The 19,218-nt window shown below is 44.9% G+C and overlaps 1 protein-coding gene across 10 annotated transcripts in view; it reads right to left on the bottom strand.

Annotated features, from left to right (window-relative positions):
- Positions 1–1,345: 1,345 nt before the first annotated feature.
- MBNL3 (muscleblind like splicing regulator 3) overlaps positions 1,346–19,218 on the bottom strand; it is a 97,828-nt gene continuing 79,955 nt past the window's right edge. For 6 of the 10 annotated variants that reach the window (XM_056359359.1, XM_056359366.1, XM_056359361.1 and 3 more), the window contains 5 exons: positions 17,794–17,944; positions 15,456–15,491; positions 13,316–13,410; positions 11,760–11,833; positions 1,346–9,119 (listed from right to left, as the gene is read on the bottom strand). In XM_056359359.1, coding sequence (XP_056215334.1) covers positions 11,777–11,833; positions 13,316–13,410; positions 15,456–15,491; positions 17,794–17,944 — 339 coding nt within the window. In that variant the 3' untranslated portion in view covers positions 1,346–9,119; positions 11,760–11,776. The remainder of the gene's footprint in view (positions 9,120–11,759; positions 11,834–13,315; positions 13,411–15,455; positions 15,492–17,793; positions 17,945–19,218) is intronic. The other 4 variants (XM_056359363.1, XM_056359365.1, XR_008825415.1 and 1 more) reach the window with 4 other exon arrangements.

The raw sequence follows: 19,218 nt of genomic DNA, 5'->3' as shown, positions 1-19,218 counted from the left end.
TCTCATACTTCCACAACTATCACTACTTAGAAAAGTTTCAGTTCCCTGTCCTTTTTTGTTGTTGTTTTAGAAACAACTCAGACATTTAATTGTGCCATCAGGCGAGGCAGGAGTCATTTATAGAAAAATCTCTATGTGGCCTTGACACACAAATGGAGTCAATTAACCTGCAAGGAGAAGTCAGGGAAACAGGCTGATGAAAAAGTAATAGTTATATAATTTGTCCTGGGCTCGGTCTGTCTTTTCTCAAAGTCAACAGCTTGTTGATGGGGAGCGAAGGGCGACGGGGAGCAGCGCCTGCATAGCCTGCCCCGCCACACCACTCCTGCCCCACGCAGCTTTAGCAGACCCCTGTCCCCCGAGACGCTTATTTCCAAACTCTTTGTTTCCCACACCTCTACCCCCCTGCTCCGTCCCCGGTCAGATTCTCAGACTCCTCTGGCAGAACAGCCTGTGACCCCTCCCTGGCTGCGCTCCCCTCCCTCGTGCAGGCATCAAACCCCTCTTGTTGCACCACCGTGGCTCACCCATCACCTTGGTGTCCCGTGTCACAGCAGCCTGGGTACCGAGGCCACCGCTCAGACGTTAGCGGAGACAAGTTACTCACATCTTCAGGGGTTTCCTGATGTCTTCTGCGGCCCACGAGACGAGCGATGCTGCTCCCCGGCTTGGTGCCTCCAGCGGGACCAAACACGTGTTGAGACCGGCAGGTAAAAGCCAAAGTTTTTAGGGAGCGAGTGGTGATCCCCAGCCGGTTTAAGGGTACCAGCCCCCCTTTGCAGCGATGCTGTTGGCACGCAGGTGGCGACCAAAGAGGCAACGCTGCTGAGCAATTTTCTTACCTCTAAATCTATGCAACATTTACGGAAGGGACAAAGAAACTCGGCAAGAAGCAATTTTCTCTTGCAGAAGTCTAGAGCAAGCTCAGCCGTGGCTGCTCCGGGCCGCGGCGAGAGGCATCCCCAGGCTGCGCTGGCCCGAGGTGGGAGCCCGGCAGTGCAGCCCGGGGATGAGCTGGGCACCTGGAGGAGCGCTGGGGAATCCAGGCTGCTGCCAAAGGGAGCTTACTGTTGTGTTACTGCACTGGGACGTTCAAAACGGTATCTGACACAAATGCTGAAAGAGAAAAATTAACACACACATCACTGTGCTACAAAAGCTGCAGGCCTTTGAATGAGAGTCAATTTATTCTTCGTGGTTATCTTCAAATGCACAGCTCTGATCTCCTCTCTAATCACATCACAGACAGGGTCAGAAAGGAAGCATGGAAAAATACAAACCGAGCATACCACATCACATGTGTCTCAGAAGGTCTAAGGCACAAGAGAAACCAAAAGGCAGCATCTGGAAAGTTTTACTTTTTATTTTTCTAAAATACAAATGTCTTTCTTGTGTTAGTAACTTTAATACGACAGGCCGAATGCATCCGATAAAAAGGAGGCACTGGCTACAAAATTCAAAATACTGAAGGTATTTTCTGGAAAGAAATTTATTCTGTTGTTCTACACTTTAGATATAACATTGAATCAAATTCATTAGTTATTATTTTTACATCAGAACCTTTGAAGTTTGGGACTAATAAACTGGAACTTGAAAAGTTTTTTAAAGTAAACTCCTATTAATGTGTAGATATGGATCCATAAAAAACATAACCAAGAATTTTATACACTTTATTAAAAGATCAAAAAATAAACAATAACAATATAGAAGTAACATACTAAAATGAGTAGCATTATGCACATTTCTAAAGCACGTACAAGCACTACAGCAATATAACGTGGCAAAAAGAAAAATAAATTCAAAGCGTACACCCTGTTGGTAGCAGTTGAGGGAATGAACTATCGTGTTATGGAACTGAAATACTGCATTAGCCTACGCCTGTCTGGATCCGATGGTGTTTTAATTTCTTACAATTCCACAGGGCTAACTGTAATCGTCTGTATATATTTTTCTAAACTATACCATTAAATTGATATCTAATGTTTCCCTTACTTTGTTTTACCAGAAATGCCTATGATAAGAAGAGTGTGCTTCAAAGATCTACTTTACACAGTACAGTATAAATGTTTTTATATATTTAAATTAAAATTTGACAATTTAGGAGAACATTCTCTCTTTTGATTTTAGTGATTGCCTAAAATACAATTCTCTATTTATAAAAAAAAATAGTGATTTGTTGTCAGGTGATACGATAAAAGTGTGGGGAGTCTCGGTTCATTTTCATGATTTAAAATAAAAATATAATTAAAGCAAAGCTAATTGGAAAGAAAAAAAACATCCCATAATCCAATCTAAGAATGGTCTTATCATCCCCTCATCTGCTAGGATACAAAAGCCATGGCAACAAAATCATTTGGCTTCCACCACTATCAAATAGCATCTGTGTACAGTAATAAAGAACTGGAACCTTGTAATTCGGTGTCAGGTAATTCTCTCTGTTGTGTGTTTGGAAAAATAACTTCATTTTATTTAATAGTTGTGTTATTTTTGCAATGTTTAAATATCTCATTTGAGAAGCATATAGAGTTATTTTTGATGATAGAGGATGTCAGTAAAGATCACTAGCAAAGATTTTAGCAGTGCTGTCATGATCATGCTCATACCCCAACAAGTGTGACCAGCTACGATTCAGTTCACATAGTGCAAAATATTTTTCTCTCATAATCCTAGAAATGAGAAAGAGCTTGATTACAGAAATAGATTGTGGCAAAGGGAAGCCTGAATAGCGCGGTGGCTAGAATTAGCTCATTATTTCATATTAAAATCTAGGCTATTGTAACACCCACGGAGAGAGGCAACATCTGGTTCCCCCGTTTTAAAGACACTGGGACCGCACGATGCTACGGCTCAGATTCAGTGAACCGCCCGCTGAAATAAACCCTGTGGTGCAAGGTGGGCTGGCCAGGCACTCGCTGGCACCCTGAGGAGTCTGAAACCTCCGGGATGCCAGCAGCGGTGGCCAAGGAGGAGCAGCTCCTGCGCTTGGCAGCGCAACCTCAGCCCCCCATCCTGGAACTGGCAGGGAAGGGGGACAGTGACACCGAGTGCCACCACCTGCTGGTTCTACTCTGGGGTGCTCCACTCACCGCTCGAATCAGGACCAGCCTCACAGCAAAGCCAGCGATCTTTCTGAAGCAAATCTGGGGCTCTGGATTTGCAAAAAAAAAAAAAAAAAAAAAAAAAAAAAGAAAACGAAACAAAACAAAACCAAAAAACTGTTCCAATCAAAAATAAATGGGTCAGCAGAGGCGCTTCAACTTCTCCAAAATCCACCCCCTGCCGTACTGCAAAGCCCCGGTGGTACCACCAACACCGTGGAAAGGGAACCAAGGGGCTGCTCAGCGGGCTGGGGGACCACGGCTGTGCTCTCCTTTGGTGGCAACTCAGTGGGGCTTCTGAGCCCCAGCCAGAAGCCCCAAGCTGGCCGCGCTGCCCCAGCCAGCCTCCACCTCCCTGCCCAACATCCATCGGCAGCTCTGCCACGTGGCTCTCTCGAACACACCCCACGGCTGTCCTACAGCAGAGGGAAGTGACCCACGACAACGCAAAACCACCTCTGCCCACCCGCTGCGCATCAGTCCCTTCCGTGTGGTGACCTTGCCCCAAAAGGGTAAAAACAAACCAACAAAAAAACACCCCCCAAAACACCGCCCCCCCCCCAAAAAAAAATAGTAAGTTGTGACATTTCAAATTCCCTCTGGGATTTAAAACACTCGCTGCAACAACATCCACCTCTCACAGATAAACACTTCCAGCTGGAAATAGGATTAGGTGCTAGGAAAAATGTGTGTGTGGCGCCATGGACCTCAGCCCTGATAGGATTCACTGAGAACACAACCTATCAGAAACATGACCTAAGGTGTGTTTGAAAATGTAGGCCGATTAAAAAAGAAAAAAAGCAATTCAAATCTTTGCTAGTGACCTTACTAATTAATTAAGCACTGTTTTCCATTTCTCTGTGCTGCAGGTTGGAGCTGACCTGTTATCAGTCTGCTGTATAATAAGCTATGGCAAACTACAAAGCTTTTACAACAGCAAAGCAACATCATGCTTTCAGATAAGTTTTATAGCAAAAAACTCCTCCTTTTCAAAGCCTTAGTAATACCTATCTCTTTTACAAACTTTTCCTGTATTATTACAGACTTTTTATATTCAAAATAAGTTCCAAGGATTTCTTTCGTGGACTATGTACATAAGTGCAAAAAAGGTGTGTCTCACACATTCGTACACTAACTGAATCAGTTTAACTGCAGCATATTTGTATCTTCAACACTGTTACGGGGTCATTCCACAATATTTTTTTTCTTATGTACAGTTTTTGCTAATATAAATTAGTATTAAAATAGTTATATGCTTAATTATTTAGCCCTGATCATAACGTAATTGCTTGAGTGCTTGATTTCTGGAAAAAAAAAAAAAAAAAAAAAAAAAAAAGAAAATTGCAGGCAGAGCTACAGTACTGAAACGGATTAATTCTGAATTCCCACTGTGTGAATGAACGTGAAATGAAAGCAAGACCGGTCACTACGTCGTAAATACAGGCTGTCGTGTTTTCGAAGTGAAAATACTGTGGAATAACCCTTGCCACACAACAATTTCTACAAGCTATAAAACCTGACTCTAAATCCATGTGTTGTAAACTTCTTGACTGAAAAAGTGACCTTAAAGACACAAATTCAGCGTTCACATGGGACTTTGGGATTTTAAAAATATTCAATCATATCTTTATCTGACAGTATCGAACTGTACCTTTAACAAGCTCATACTGTTACACATCACTTTTAATTTACATGTGAAAATTTCACAAATAATGTATACAAAGGTAGCCATGTTGTAGTTTTGTTGCCATAGCAACAACAACTTAATATAATTAGTTAACAATGAATCTATCATTGTAGGAGTTACATACAAAGTTAATTTTGTTCTTAAACTGTAAACTATACAAACTAGTTATGGACTGTATTCTATACCTTACCATGCTTCAGTGTTGGTTTAGAATATAACTAAATGGGCTGAATACATGTATTAAAAATTTTAAACTTTCTCTAACTCTCCTTCAAAATTAAATTCATTAGTTACTAAAGATATCAAAAAAAGCAATAATGAAAACCTTAAAAACTAATGGTAGAGAAATGAAAATATATGACATGAATTAATGCGTTGTAGCCTAGTAACGATGTGTTGTAGTTCTATTTACATTTGGATTAGGCTATCAACTATTTTTGTTTTTTTTTTTAAAGTTATTACAGTCTTTAACATACAGTATATACTCTAAGGCCTTCAACAGGCACATGGTAAAATCAGGTCAATATCAAACTAAATCCATTCAACAGGAATGGGAAATTAGATTTTCCTCATAAATTTCACCTTTTTCAATTTTCATGTCTGTGAAATGTACAAGGGATAAACGAAACGAGGACTCCAGTTTCTCAATCATGGTGTACCCGCGTGTCCTAGAGCTACTCTACCGTGCCAGCCGGCAGCCCGCCGGGTGGAGGAGCAGACATCTCGCCAGGCACACGCGTCTCCTCCTCCGGCCAGCTGCCCCCACGAGCCACATACCCATCTCCATCGCCGCCTCGTCGGTGGTGGCCCAGCTCCGGTGGGACGCCCGCCGCCACCGGCAGGACCCCCCGCGGGAACGCGGAGCGCCGGCGCGGCTGCGGTCGGTGGCCAGCCCGGCGGTGCCACCGTTCGGGAACACTCCGAGCGTGGTGGGAGACGGCAGGGACGGGTGGCAGGGAGGAAAAGCGCTTCGGAGTGCTCGGGAAGGGGGCTGGCGCGGGCTGGCCAGGGAGGTAACGGTTTCTAGAACATTGCGATGCAAAAATACACAGTCAAAAATCATCAGCTAGAAATCTCCAACTAAAAAACACGGCTGATTGTGAAATCATGTTCCAAATTACTAACAACACTGTATTTAACAAAAATAATCTTAATAGTTTTATGAATCCATTTTATTTTAAATCCCTCTTTTATTGTCTGCTTATGTTACAGTTTAGTAGTAGTACTTTTTATTGAAACTACTAACAACCTTTTTTCGTGAAAATGATCAATCTCAGCTTTCATTTTCCCTCTGCATGACCCGTTTTATCCAAGTTTCAGCATTTCTTGCATATTGTTTGCATAAGGCTGAGAGAAATGGACAAAGAGAAATAACTTTGGATAAATAAAAAATATAGGTTCATGGAAAGTGGGAAGCTTATAAAAATGTCACTAAAATTATATTGATTTAAACAAACTTACATACATCTCTTGTCAAATAAAGGATGATATTCATGCTTTTATGACATTTGTTTAGAGTCACTAACTAGCTTGGTGACTTTGTAATAGTCTATTTAGGAAATTTATAGTCTGGCGACTTTTTTTTTCTTTTCTTTCTTGAACAAAGAAAATTAGAGCAAGTCATTGCACAACTAGTTTAAATAGTGCTACCTCAAAATGGCATTTTTGCCGAGATTGTTTTGAATTTGGTGAAGTTTAGTGCTTCAAGCTTTTCTTTCCTTAAACTCATTTACAAATTAACTCTAAATTTGCCAGCAATATAAAAACTGTTGTGGCACCTAATAGAACTACCCTGAACATCCCTCATTGGACCTCTTTTAATAAAAAATAATCCTTAAACGCTTTTTTTTTTTTTTCAGTGCTTTAAATGTGACATGAAAACAGCTGTATTCTAGGTTTACATTCTATGCACATCTATGCCAGATGTTTAAGTCGATAAATAAAATAGGAGGTTACATCAAAGTGTCAAGATATACAAAAATCCATTTAGCACTGAAAAAATTCCAACCTCCTTGAACTCATAAAGCCATACAAGCTTGAATGCATCCTTTCTGGCTTAAGAAGATCAGCTCTGTTCTTTGTTGAGGCACTGGCACAGGTTGTGCAAAACCCATTTTTGATACACAAATAATTTCAAACAGGAAGTACTCAAATCCACTTTTTCCACTAACAATGTTATGGTTTTGGGAAACAGAAACTCAGTGGTGAAAAGAACAGGTATGTGGTCGCCAATACAAATGAGAGTCACCGATTTCAGGCAACGCCGCCGCCTGTGAACGCTGATGGCTGGGGAACATCCACAGACACAAGCGACCGTCAAAACACTGGGGGTGGGTGGGTGTTTTTTCCCTTCCCTCAAGGTTTGATTCAAAGCCTGCTAAAATGAGATTCCTTCTGGCTCACGGCCTTTTTGAGCTGGTCTCTTCAAAGGTTCTTGCTATGAATAATCTCCTCTGGGACGCACCGGCTGTGCCCTAGATGCCCCTCCATCACTTGTGGTCCGTGGATGTATACATCTGTCCAACTATCTGCGCTCACACTGGAGGAGAGGGGGCAAGGAAAGTCCCTAAGCAAGGCCAAGGAGCTTGGAAAAGAAAGGAAAACCTGGTTGTCAGAATTTGGCACCCTACAGGACCACTGCAAGCTTAGGGTGGCTGGCCCTCCGGACACTGGGAGCCGGCCTCTTGCTTGGTTTCAATAAAATTCTCTTTCTCCCTGTATGGAGTTTGCGGATTTACAGCAGCAAATCCACCTCTTCCACAATGCCAATGATCCTGTAGAGCCACGACCGGGATGAATTTGGCTGTATCCTCAACCAAAATGCATTCTGCAGCCAGATTGTTCATCAACACAGCGTAACGACAGGCTGGGCTGTCCAGGGTGCACGGGCTGGAAATTGTTTTACTCGTGTGTATGAAAAGGAGGCATTGAGAACTAGCCCTTGTTTTGCAGCAAACATTGCTCTTGGTCAAGCAGAAGGTGCCAAAATAAATCCACTGACCTACAGGAGCTTCATTAAGATGAATGTTTATCTACGGTAGAAAGCTTATGCTGAGCTTTCTCCTGCGTTGTTACTGCTGTGTTTGCTTTAAAGGGCCAGAGATCATGGGGAAAAAAATCATCCACTTATGGAAAATGGTGATTAAATAATCGGTGCATGCTGACAAATTTCAAGAAGAGCCACACAAGATTTCAGGCTGAAATGTTTCAGCATGCTTAGTGGAGACAAGCCCCCGGGCACGGTATTACCCGGCTTGGGTAACGGCTATGGGCCCACTCCAGCTCACGGTTGGCATTTGCTCCTCTGCAGTGCAATGAGTCTCTGCCCAACTGAGGCTGTCTCGCTTCACCACCTGTTTTTTTTGTCGCTCTGACTGCACCATGAGAACAGCAAGAGAGATTGTGCGTCGTTTGCAGCTGGGAATGCACTTCAATGGACAACAGAACTGCAGAAATCCCTTGATGCTTACCACCATCTGAGCAAATTGTTCCTGTCCCCTTACTGAGCCTGGCCTTTTTTGTTAGGTTTTGTTGGGTTTTTTTCCCCAAAAAAGTTTCCAGAATCAGCTCATTGTATTGAAAGAAATACCCTGCACTGGACTAAATGACTGCTGTCCTTTCATATCACTTGTACTAAAAATTTGGAGGCTCTATCTGAAGGCAAATTTTAAATGATAAAAGGAGCATTTAACACAAGCAACTTTAGCTGACATTAACAGCAAATCCAGCAAAGGGCAGAACATTCCTGTGTCGTGTTTTTCAAGCACATAATTCCTGTTTCCCACAATAACATTTTTAGTAAAAAACAAAACCCCATAAAACCTACAGTATATGAAAACTTAAGACATAACAATAATGAAAAAATGGTATTGAGTATACTTGATAATGATGTACACTTTAAAACAAATCAATAGACTATGATGTAAACAAAACAGTAAGATAACACTTTAAAAACAAGACAAACATTTATCCATCGATAGTATACAGTAAACCAACAGTCCGCTGTGCAGATGCACTTATCAGGATGGTAGTCATAAAATGATTAAGTGTGTTAAAGTAATGTGTTATAAAAGTCTATTATAATTTTCTACTTGTATATTTCATATAACAGAGCGCTGTTTGTTAATTGTTTCTATAGTGCTTTTTTTTTTTTTTTTTTTGACATTCCCATTGATCAGTTTTTGGTTAACATGTAGGCTGCAACAGGCTTACTGTAGAGGTGGTAGAGAATGATAGAGGGAAGAGGGGTTATATACAGAAAGGCCATGCGCAGCTTCCCACCAAGAAGTCCTGGTGCTCCATAATTTTACTGTTCAGAATTTCAACATGGTCTGCTGCAGTGGAAAGAAAAAACAACAACAAAGAGTGAGAAGTCAGAGAGAGGTATATCCGTATTTTAATAAGCATCATTCTAATAAGATACATTTACATCCTCGCTGCGTTGCCCAAGAGAGGTTGCCATTAGTACGTTGCAGAGAGAAAACATTTTATTCCCTTAATTTTCTGACATAGGGTGAAATTGCTAATAACACACTTGGCATCCTCTTTAATCTGCACTTGGGGCTTTCCATTTCCACTGCACTGCACACACATGGACAATTAGCGAAAGAGGGAGGTGGGTGAATAATAATCTTATTTTTGGAAAGGATGGCAGGTAGCGAGTGACTAAGGGGAAGGACAAAGAAGAATCCCTGAGCCCTGTTAGCTCCTGTTTCCTTTAGAGAAAGCCACAGACAGTCGCATTAAAATTGGATCCTAAGGAGCCATGAGCCAAAGCCAGAGACAAAACACAGAAACCCCATGCCCAGGGGCCCGTCTTCTAGGAGCAAATCGCCTCTCTTGGGAGGTACTCGTGAAAATCCTCTCCTGAAGTACCCCACACTTGCCTCCTGCAGAGCTAGGCTAGCCAGTCTGGCTACCAGGATCTCGCCAACCACAGAAGGAAAGAAAAATATTTGTCAGAGCAGCGAGTGTTCCAGTTACCCAACTCCAAACCAGAACAGTTTTGGGAATTGCCCCTCAGCACCGCAGAGTGCCAATCAAGGTCACTGTCTGGCAAAACCCTTGAGCACATGCACCGTTTCCATATCCAGGTGGTAGCATGGAACGATGTGTCCTCAAGAGATTTGCTCACCTTAAGTTTAAGCACAGACACGGGGGGGGTAACAACCCAGGAAGGGGATCAAAACACACATGCTGCTACATGAGCACGGTTGCTTGGTGGGTCTTGCGAGCTCTGGGGATGCTGGTGGACATGGTCCTTTTCTACCAGCCTCTGAATGTGGTTTATGCCCCACAGCTGCGAGGTGTGAAGAGGACAAGTGCTTCTGGCAGAGCAATGGCTCACACACGTGCTCACGCTGCCCTTGTGAAGTACAGGCTCCTTGTCTGTCCCAGACCCAGGTTCTCTCCATGCCCAGCAGCCTGATCCCCAAGAAATCCCATCAAATTCAGGATGTTGACCCTGCTTTTAAGCAAAGGTTTTTCACAGCCCTTAACAGCATGGCCGATACTTTGTTCAGACTGTGCCGTGCTCCCTCCTTGCTAAAGAAATACCTGAGTAAAGAAATAACCATAGAAGTTCCTTGCCTAGTCTGAAATCACTGTTGTCAGTGCGAGTTTAAGCACACACACATGTAAAAGTTCAAAGAATTCAGAAAAAAAAAAAGTTTCCTGAAATAAACGCTGAAAAAAAATCTCAAAGAGTTTGAGAACGATGCTCTTCCAATGCAAATGATCTCCTCAGTGGGTGGGACAGGCTGTTTTACATGTGTTACGGAAACGGGTTAATATGTTGGGTGTGACGTCTGTTGTTTGAGAGGGCAGTGCCCCGTGTAAGGCAGAACATTTTCACTAATGGGGACAGCTTGGTGTGCACCCCTGCACCAACAGGGCTCCATGGCCAGTTCGTGGGTCCTGTACACACGCGGTGCTTTATCAAGGTCAGCAGAGATGAGGGCCACCACCAAGATGAGTAACTTCTGTTGATTGCTAAAGATATCATTAGAGGACTGCTTGCCAAACTCATTTCCAGCATTTAAGTACTTGCCTATAATACGTGACCTAAGGAAGAAACAAGTTGCCTATCTGTGCATATTAAATGGCCCGCACTAGGACAATCTGGCAACCTCTTGTTCAGTCGGATGAGCCGCTTCTTTACTCTCTTGGGGTGAAAAAACACAGCAACGAACTGAAACCCTCAAGGGATTTTCTCTCATGTACATCGGCCAATATTCACAAAGAAAAGCAATGGAAAAACAACACTGCTGCTTACAGCTGTGAAATAATACTCTCTAAGTCAAAGAAAATGACAAACTCCTCCATCATTCCCACTCAGCGAAACCCAGCAGCCCAGGGAAGCCCAAGATCTGCAAGCAGGGTGAAGGTTATGTTGTTTGTGGCATTCGTCTGGTCTTAAAATACATACAAGGACCTCTGAAGAAACCCACCACGAGCCAGGCCCCCACTGCGGCTGAACAGCAGTTCTCTGCTCAGACCAAGCCAGCCTTGCAGATGCACAGCAGCTGATGACCTACTCCTGCTTACCCCAGGAAAGGAAATATGCCGCTAACAGCAAAAGAGAAGTTACACCTTTTCAGCTGACTCATTACCAGAGCAGTCTTTGCCATCAATAGCGCAAATCCCTGAGGCATCTGCAGGCAGCTGGGGGCCGTGCAGAGCAAGAGTAACCTGTAAACACAGCCGTCAGACTCACGGGGACGCAGGAAGGGAGGCTGCGAACACCGTAAAACACGTATTTTAGACACAAGGAAACACAGCTTGTTGTAACCATAGGGCTGGTCCGTATCTGTGCTGCAGCTGCTGAATTTCTGATGAGTTGGCAGAGCGTGAAGCCACTGGGGTCCTGCAGGCTCGGTCCCTCTGCCCGAGCCAGCCCCCCTTCTGGGGGATGCAGTGCAGTGCCCTTGTACAAAGCAATCCACCGTAAAGAGAAATACCGAAAAGGAACTTACTGTTCTATCGGGAACTTCTACATCTGTGAAACAAACATGCTGCTACTCAGTTCATCTACTGATAACTGGGATATCTACAGCAGAAAAAACAAAGAACACAACACATTAAAACATTGTCTTGAGATTGGGCTGCTCATTCTGTCTTCAGTATCAGGTTAGTAAGTACATCAGTGCCTTATAAAACAGGATCCATTCCCAAGATGTCTTGATTTTGCTACACATTAAGTACAACGTAGCTGCATCACTACTGATGCCTTGTGGAGTACGTGGTGACTGTACTGGGATCTTAACTCCATAGACTACAAGCAAGACAGAAATGCCCTGAAACTATCTGGCTGAAACAGGACTCATACAGCCACAGAGCAACGCTGCACAGAAATTTCTGCTTTCTTCTCATGACCGATACGAGTATGAGTAAGACTTGCTCTACCTGCAAATAACAACAAAGCACAGGGAAAAAAAAAAAAAAAAAAAAAAAAGACTAGCGATCCCTACTGCGAGCAGTAAAACACTGCCTAGGATTTTTACAGGCAAAACTGCTACGGAAAGCCTTGTGACCCCGCACTAGCAAAAGACTCGAGGATGCCCCTGAGACATGACTGACATTCAGCATGGCTAACAGCCTCCTACAGAACAAAGTGACACCCCGTTTTCTTTGCAATAGCTCTAAACCCGAGAGCATAACAAATAAAAATGCTAAAATTAATACGGGGGGCGGGGGGGGGGGGGGGGGGGGGGGAATGTTTGAAATGTCTCTGGTCTAACTGGGGAAAGTTGTGGCACACCAAATTATTGGGAAGCATCACTAGGACAGTTTGTGCATATACAGTTTGGGACTGGTGCGGAAGCAGCCATCACAACTCAGTATCTTCAGAGGAAAGTTTTGGAGAGAATTATGGCTCGGCAGACATGCATGAAATCCTGTACACTTACGGCAGTGCTACAACGGCACGTACTGCACACCCAGAGTCATTTCTGTAGGGATGGGTGATACGCTACTGGTATAAATAAGCTTCAGACTTCACAGCCTCGCCCCCCCAATTTTAGTTGTTTGGGGGGGTTTTTTGGTAGTTTTTAGAGTCCAATCTTGGGGCGGGGGGTGGGGCTGCTTTGCGTTCCCACTTCCACTTTCCAGCCAGGAAAGGACATGCCAAAATACCACGGGGAAGGATGCTCAGGGTGGTATTTCTGCTTGAGACTGAAAGCAGAAGTGCTGCAGGTCTTGCGCGACGGCACGGTCAGGACTTTTACAGCCCGGTTTTTCAGGACCCGGGGCGGGGGATGTTTTTGGAGAAGCCCCTGCACCCCTGCCAATCGCCCATCCCTACGCTCCAGCTGGGCTCGCCACCCATCCCACACGTGGCAGGACCGGCTGGTGCCCCCTCACCGATCCCCGGACACGCACACACACGCACGCACACACACGCTGCCTCTGCGCGCCCGAGCCTGCGCCAAGCCGAGCGGGTCGGGAAGGCGCTCGGCCCCGCACAGGATCCAGCCCTCGCCCGGTCCTCGAGATCTGAACACGTGAAAGAAAGCCATTGAAAGGGCCAAACCTGATTGGCGGTAGCTGTTGCAGCGAAGGGGACGCTGGTGGCAGGAGTTGTTGCTGCAGACACAGTGGTGGGCGTAGCACCGTGCATCATGGGCACTTTCGGAAGGGAACCATGGAAGCGACATACGGGAGGGTGGAGCGTATATATATTTTTTTGTTTGTTTGTTTTTGTTTGTTTTTTTTTTTTTTTTTTAAATGTAACCATGGCAACATGTGGTGGATTTGGGGGCGTGGCAGGAATCACAGCAACAAGCCATGTGACATCGTCATGAAGGACACATCGGGGCGCAGCATGCAATCACAGTGCAAAGCAAGACAGCGTTGGGAAAAAAAATAAACAAGAGAGAAGGGGAAAAGCCAATTACAATTATAATTAAGGAAAAAACCAAAACATTCTCAACACTTAGTACATTTATAAGCAGAACAATGATGTATTAGACTCCGAGGGCCAAATTTCCAAAGTGGGGAGAGGGCGGGTGTGCTAGCAAAAGCCCACGTCAGCTCGCACCCGTGGGGAGTTAGACACAGCCAGTGCACGTTCCTTTGGGTGGGGACATTTTGGCAAGCGCACCCTCCCACCCACCTGGGAAAGCTTGTCCCCTTCCCTCCCCACCCCGTCCCCACCAGCAACCAGAGGTACATGATGCACTTTGCAGCGGCTGCCGCAGCCCTTTCACCGGGTTTTCTCGCCTCTCTCTAGCGGGGACGATGTTTTGGCACGGGACAGAGCTGGAGGCACGGCAAACGAGCAGCTGGCAGCCCGAGCTCTCTCCGTACAAATTCAGCGTGCTTCCCTTCCACCCTACTTCTAGAGGATTTGACCAAACTCCCTTCTTGTGGGGTGAGGGGTGGAGAGGGGAGGGGGCCGAGAGGGAAGAATACACAAATGCATCTGAACAGCTACAATTTGCAGAAAGAGCATCCAAAAGGACAACACGGCAGCAGGGAGCTCAGCAGCCTCCTGAAGCTGCACGTCCCACAGAGCACGGTGCTGGAGGGGATGCTCCGGGGCACACACAGGCATCCCCCAAACCCAGGGGGGGTTTGCAGGGCTGGGGGGCCCACGGGAAAGCCCGGCCGTCCCCGCAAACATGCGGCAGGGAAGCAGACTTGCCTTCCCCTCCAGCCCAGCGACATCGGAGCACGTGGGCTGGGGTTTCCTAAAGGCAGAGGTATGCTGAAGGACTCAGCTCCCCATCATGCAAGCAGTGTGTCCTCCCTGCCCTACAGGGGTGGGGAGCTTTGAGAGCAGAGAGCTTAGCCATTCCTGCCAAAGCTTTCAGACCTGCTCCCCAAATGCCTTGCACCCTCCCCAGGGCTCCTGCTCCCACCTCTCCCTCCAGCTGAAGCAGGCACACACCTGGATGCTGGCAGTCTTGTATAACTTTGCCTGGAGGACGAAAGCTCAGCTTTCACCCACCCTGCTGTGCCCAGCAGCTGTAGACAGATGGGAAGGTCCCTCAAAGACCTGCATAGGTTCCCAGTAAGACCCAGATGCTGAGCCTGAACGTACTGGATCCCTGCAGCAGCAACGAGCATGTACTCAGCCCTGCCGCCTCACTGCATCCCCCGTGCACCAGCAGCAGCACCTCCCTACAGTCCCCTGTACCTGCACAGCTGACACTTCACTAAAGAGATGAATCTTCAGCCAGTCCACGCTCTAAGCCCTGTTTCTTTCGCTGTACAAGCAGCACCCTGCTCCGGCGCTGACCCCAGGTGTGTTCCTCCTTAGTGCCTTTATTAAACCAGCCTCCTAAAACGTCCTCAGAAGGACAACCAAAAATCCAAACTCATCCACCTCCTGATGCCTGATACAAAAAAAATAAACCAGCAGTATCCTGCCATTGCTATTTCCTTTTGTTGGATGACTTAAATGGGTCGTAAAGATATTTAAGTGACAAATTTTTCTCTCTACAGCGGAACTAAATAGGGGTGGGAACACATCACCTTGATTCTCTATTATTAGTCACACAAAACACTGCACTGCACAGAAATTAAGAGGGATACAACCATTTAAGCCTCAAAGAAGACAGCAGATAGACAGTCACACCACTCAGCCACCCAGGTTCTCACTGATGCATACTAACTTGCTGTCTCTTTCAGATTAGGAAAAGTTGAGAAGTTTGTGTAGAAAAACCTACCAACGCTTGCAGTGGGTGTCATGCACAGAACTGACCCTGCACACCATGCATTGAAGCGTGGAAAGATGAACAAAAGGGATATTTCATTAGTGAAGCTTCAGTGTTAGAAATCACTTTAACTAAAAAGCAGGTATTCTCTTTGCAGCATTCAGTATTTAAGCACATGCAAACAGATTCTGCATATTGGTACATAAATAGTTTAAACTCAGTTTTAAGAGATCATAGCAAACCAAATTAATTCTTGAATTCTTGGGTAGTAGATAATATATTTCTTCTCCCACCCTGGTATTAAATTATATGATCTATCCTAGAAATCAGGGTTGTTTGGAGGCGGTTTTTTTTTGGTATTGGGTATGTTGATTTCTTTCTGATCATGTCAGCAGAAAACAAATTGCTCTTAAAGCAATGTCACACTCATGTTAAAACCCACTTTCCAAAAGCAATTGACTCCTGCAAGCAGGGGTCGGGATTCAAAGTCTCTAGTTTAAGCTGAAAGAGGCAGTTTTTTTCTAGACTTGAAACAACTGTAGTTAGTAGTCGCCCTAACTTTTCCCCCCATGGCAACCCATGATACTGATCTCTCAATAACTGAACAGGAGCAACTAAGAAAAGCAACAGCTCACTCCACCCCCTGTCTCCCCATGGCGTGAGCTGCTACGTGCCACTTCTCTGCTTCGCTTTCCAGAGTGCTGCAAAGGCCGAGACCAGGGCTGCAGTCTGATGCATAAGGGAAAGCAGGGATACGTAACATAAATTCATCAGAGATCCGTTCCCTGACTGGAAATGTGCTGCTCTGCCCAGCATTAATGTCCTCAGATGAAAGCAGGTGGAGCAGACAGACCTGTTATGCATCAGCCCTGCGTGTAATTTCATTGCCATGAGACAGGGCGCAACGGCACAGTGAGAGTGCTGGGTAAAAGCTAATTTACAGTGCTTGCATCAGAAATGCATGTCCTTATGTCAACTTTGGCAACCGTGACCTCGAGGAAGGGGAGCGTGTAGCCAGCTGGGGGACTTGGCATTCTCAAAGGTGTCAGTGTTTCCTGAAGAAGTATTTCGCTTGGCACCCAACAAGACTTGCGGTAAGGTCAGCTCAGCCCGTCCCCTCCGCGAGCACTTTGCAGAGCACAAGGGCAGGAGGCTACCCCCTCCCTCCATCTCTCCACACAAGGCTCCACTTGCCTGGAAGAACATCTTGGCAGCTGCTGGGTTCTGAGCGTGTCTAACTGCTCTTGCAACAGAAAGGCTACACGAGCACAGGGTTTAGGACCCAGCTCTCTGGACCCACACCTGAGACACTTCGGTGTCGGCAGAGGACTGTCTCTAGAGCTTTGCCCCTGACCCCAGGAAACAGCAAAGTCAAGGTGCAGGTCCACTGCATGTTCATCTCGAGGGGCCAGCCCAGAGAAACCCTTTGTGTATCTTTGTAAACGTCAGCTGGCAAGTGAATACAGCATTAAATATTAAAAATACAGGGCATTCATTTCCTTATGATGCTCTGCAATGATAATAACGATACTAAAAACCAAACTATCAGCTCTGGAATATTCCTCGTTCAGCCACTTATGATACTACTCTAAGCAGGTTATGGTTTTCATTTGGCTGCAGTGAATAGAGGTTAATTGGCTAGTCAGCAATCACATTTGCCACGTCAATATTTTGAGTCCTATATGAATTAGCAAACTGCATCTTTCAATTTTATTCTGAGACTTATAGGTACAATAAAAGCTGGTAGTTAAAATTGCTTTTAAAAAGCTTAGGCTATCGTACTGGCGAAGAGACAAGCAAGAGGGCAATATATGCCTTTAAAAAGGATTATGTAATTTGTATTTACTGAAGATGAAATGTTCCCTCTATAAGCGTCATGGCTGCTGGCATATGTAGGGTCACTGAGATAGCTCAGAAAGACACCTGCAGCTTCAAGTGAACAGGCACAGAGGTTCCACGAGACATTTTAACATGAGTTTGTAAGACTGCTACGCAAGAGTCAAAGAATTAATTTGGAATTAACCAGTTGAACCATAAGAAGGAGAAACAGAAAGTATGAATTCAAGAAACATGCAGACATTTTTCTTAGTCTGACTGCTTAAAAAACCCCAAAACTAAACCAAAAAGGCTAAGAAGGGATCTTTACAAGTGAAAAGCTCTGAATTGTAGTAATGAATGGAAAAAAAATAGTAAACCAACAAACATTAACTTTTCATCCATTTTTAACACCAAACTACCCGCTGATACTATTTCGCTAAGGACTCTTAGAATCTAAATCTGCTTATTAGCTCAACGCCTAGGTCATAATAAAAGACAACTAAGATGCTGGGGAAAGCAAGGAGACACTTACCTGTAGGGATGAATGTAGGCTGTTGCAACTGCATGTTGGCTAGAGCCTGTTGGTAGTGGAAAACGCTTGGGTTAAAGACTGTGGTGGCACCATTGTTTTTTTCAAGTGCTGGCCTCTTTGGTAAAGGTTGAAGTGCACCAGGCGGCAGGGCCTGTGGATAAGGGAGTCATTAAAGGCAAGTGGAGTAAAAAAAGGGGCCCAGATGTAGATCAAACATGCAATAAATAACAGGGGGTCTTGGCTGCAAAATCACCTGCAACTCTATCAACTCAGCAAGGCAGGAAAGAGAAGAGCAGCTAAATCAGAGTAGGAGGAGTAGGTGAAACCACAGCTTCACTAGGTAAGCAGTTAGTAAATGCATCAGGAGAAGGGGCTGAGTCCAGAAGGAGGAGGGATGCTAGGGGAGCTTTTCAGCAGGACTGACTTGGGCACACAGGAAAAAAAAAAGCACGAGGAGAAGGAAAGGGAGAGGTGATCACCTGGACAGGATACTACGAAGAGCAGTTGCAGGCAACAAGCATTTAAAAAAACCCCAAAAAACGGGTAAGAGAAATATAGTAGATGACCATTTAAAAACAAAAGGATCAGCATAAGCAACAAATGCCATGGAAAAGAAAGGGATGCTTGCCTCTGTCTGTTTCAACACCTGCCTACACGTATGTGCACACGTGTGGAAGCCTGCACACTTGTGTGCAGCCAATCCATGTGTCCAGGTGGTAAAGCAGTAGCTGTTGCCAATTACACGCATAATGTTACATTCATAGTAAAATGCATTTCCACTTGTTAGTAGAGAGGCTGAGCAACACGGTCAAGAAGAGGCCTGATTCTCCACCGCTCGCACCAGCGGCACAGCTCACCACCAGCAGACTTGGATCTGCTCCCACTTTCTAGAAGGTGGCCTTCAACAGTTAAATACTGCTCGCTCGCTATTAACAGTGGAAAAAGCCATCGACAAATCCCCTCTTTTTGTTCTATCCCACCACCGAGCTTCTTCCAGCCCGTCAAACCTGTTTCATGATCAGACTTCGTAAAACGCATTAACCCAACTCAGGAACTTTTCTCAGTGCGTTACTCATCATTCACCCAAGCATGTCTCAACAGCAAAGTAGTATGTCAGGTTCTTAGGAGACAGGAATGTTTCTAATGATTTACAGCTTTTCATTGTACCCTAGTAGGAACCACATTTTTTTCTCCATATTGTGATAGAAAAGGGTCCTTTTTAATTATGCCCTGCAGTCGTTTTGCACGTAATGCTCCCATTGACGTCAATGAGATTTACGCACGTGGAAGTCATGCAGAATCAGGTCATTTCTGCCTCGTTGTTAGTCTGTATCATGCATCAAAGCAATGGCTGAAAAATAGGGTTATCACTCCTATTTATTTTTTTTTTAATAGGTGATAGTGAAGAGTAGGCAATGGAGGAGG

The sequence above is a fragment of the Falco biarmicus genome, chromosome 14 (genome assembly GCF_023638135.1).
Source record: "Falco biarmicus isolate bFalBia1 chromosome 14, bFalBia1.pri, whole genome shotgun sequence".
NCBI lineage: Eukaryota > Metazoa > Chordata > Aves > Falconiformes > Falconidae > Falco > Falco biarmicus.
Note: the sequence above shows the minus strand (reverse complement) of the source record. Positions and strands in the feature narration are given on the sequence as shown.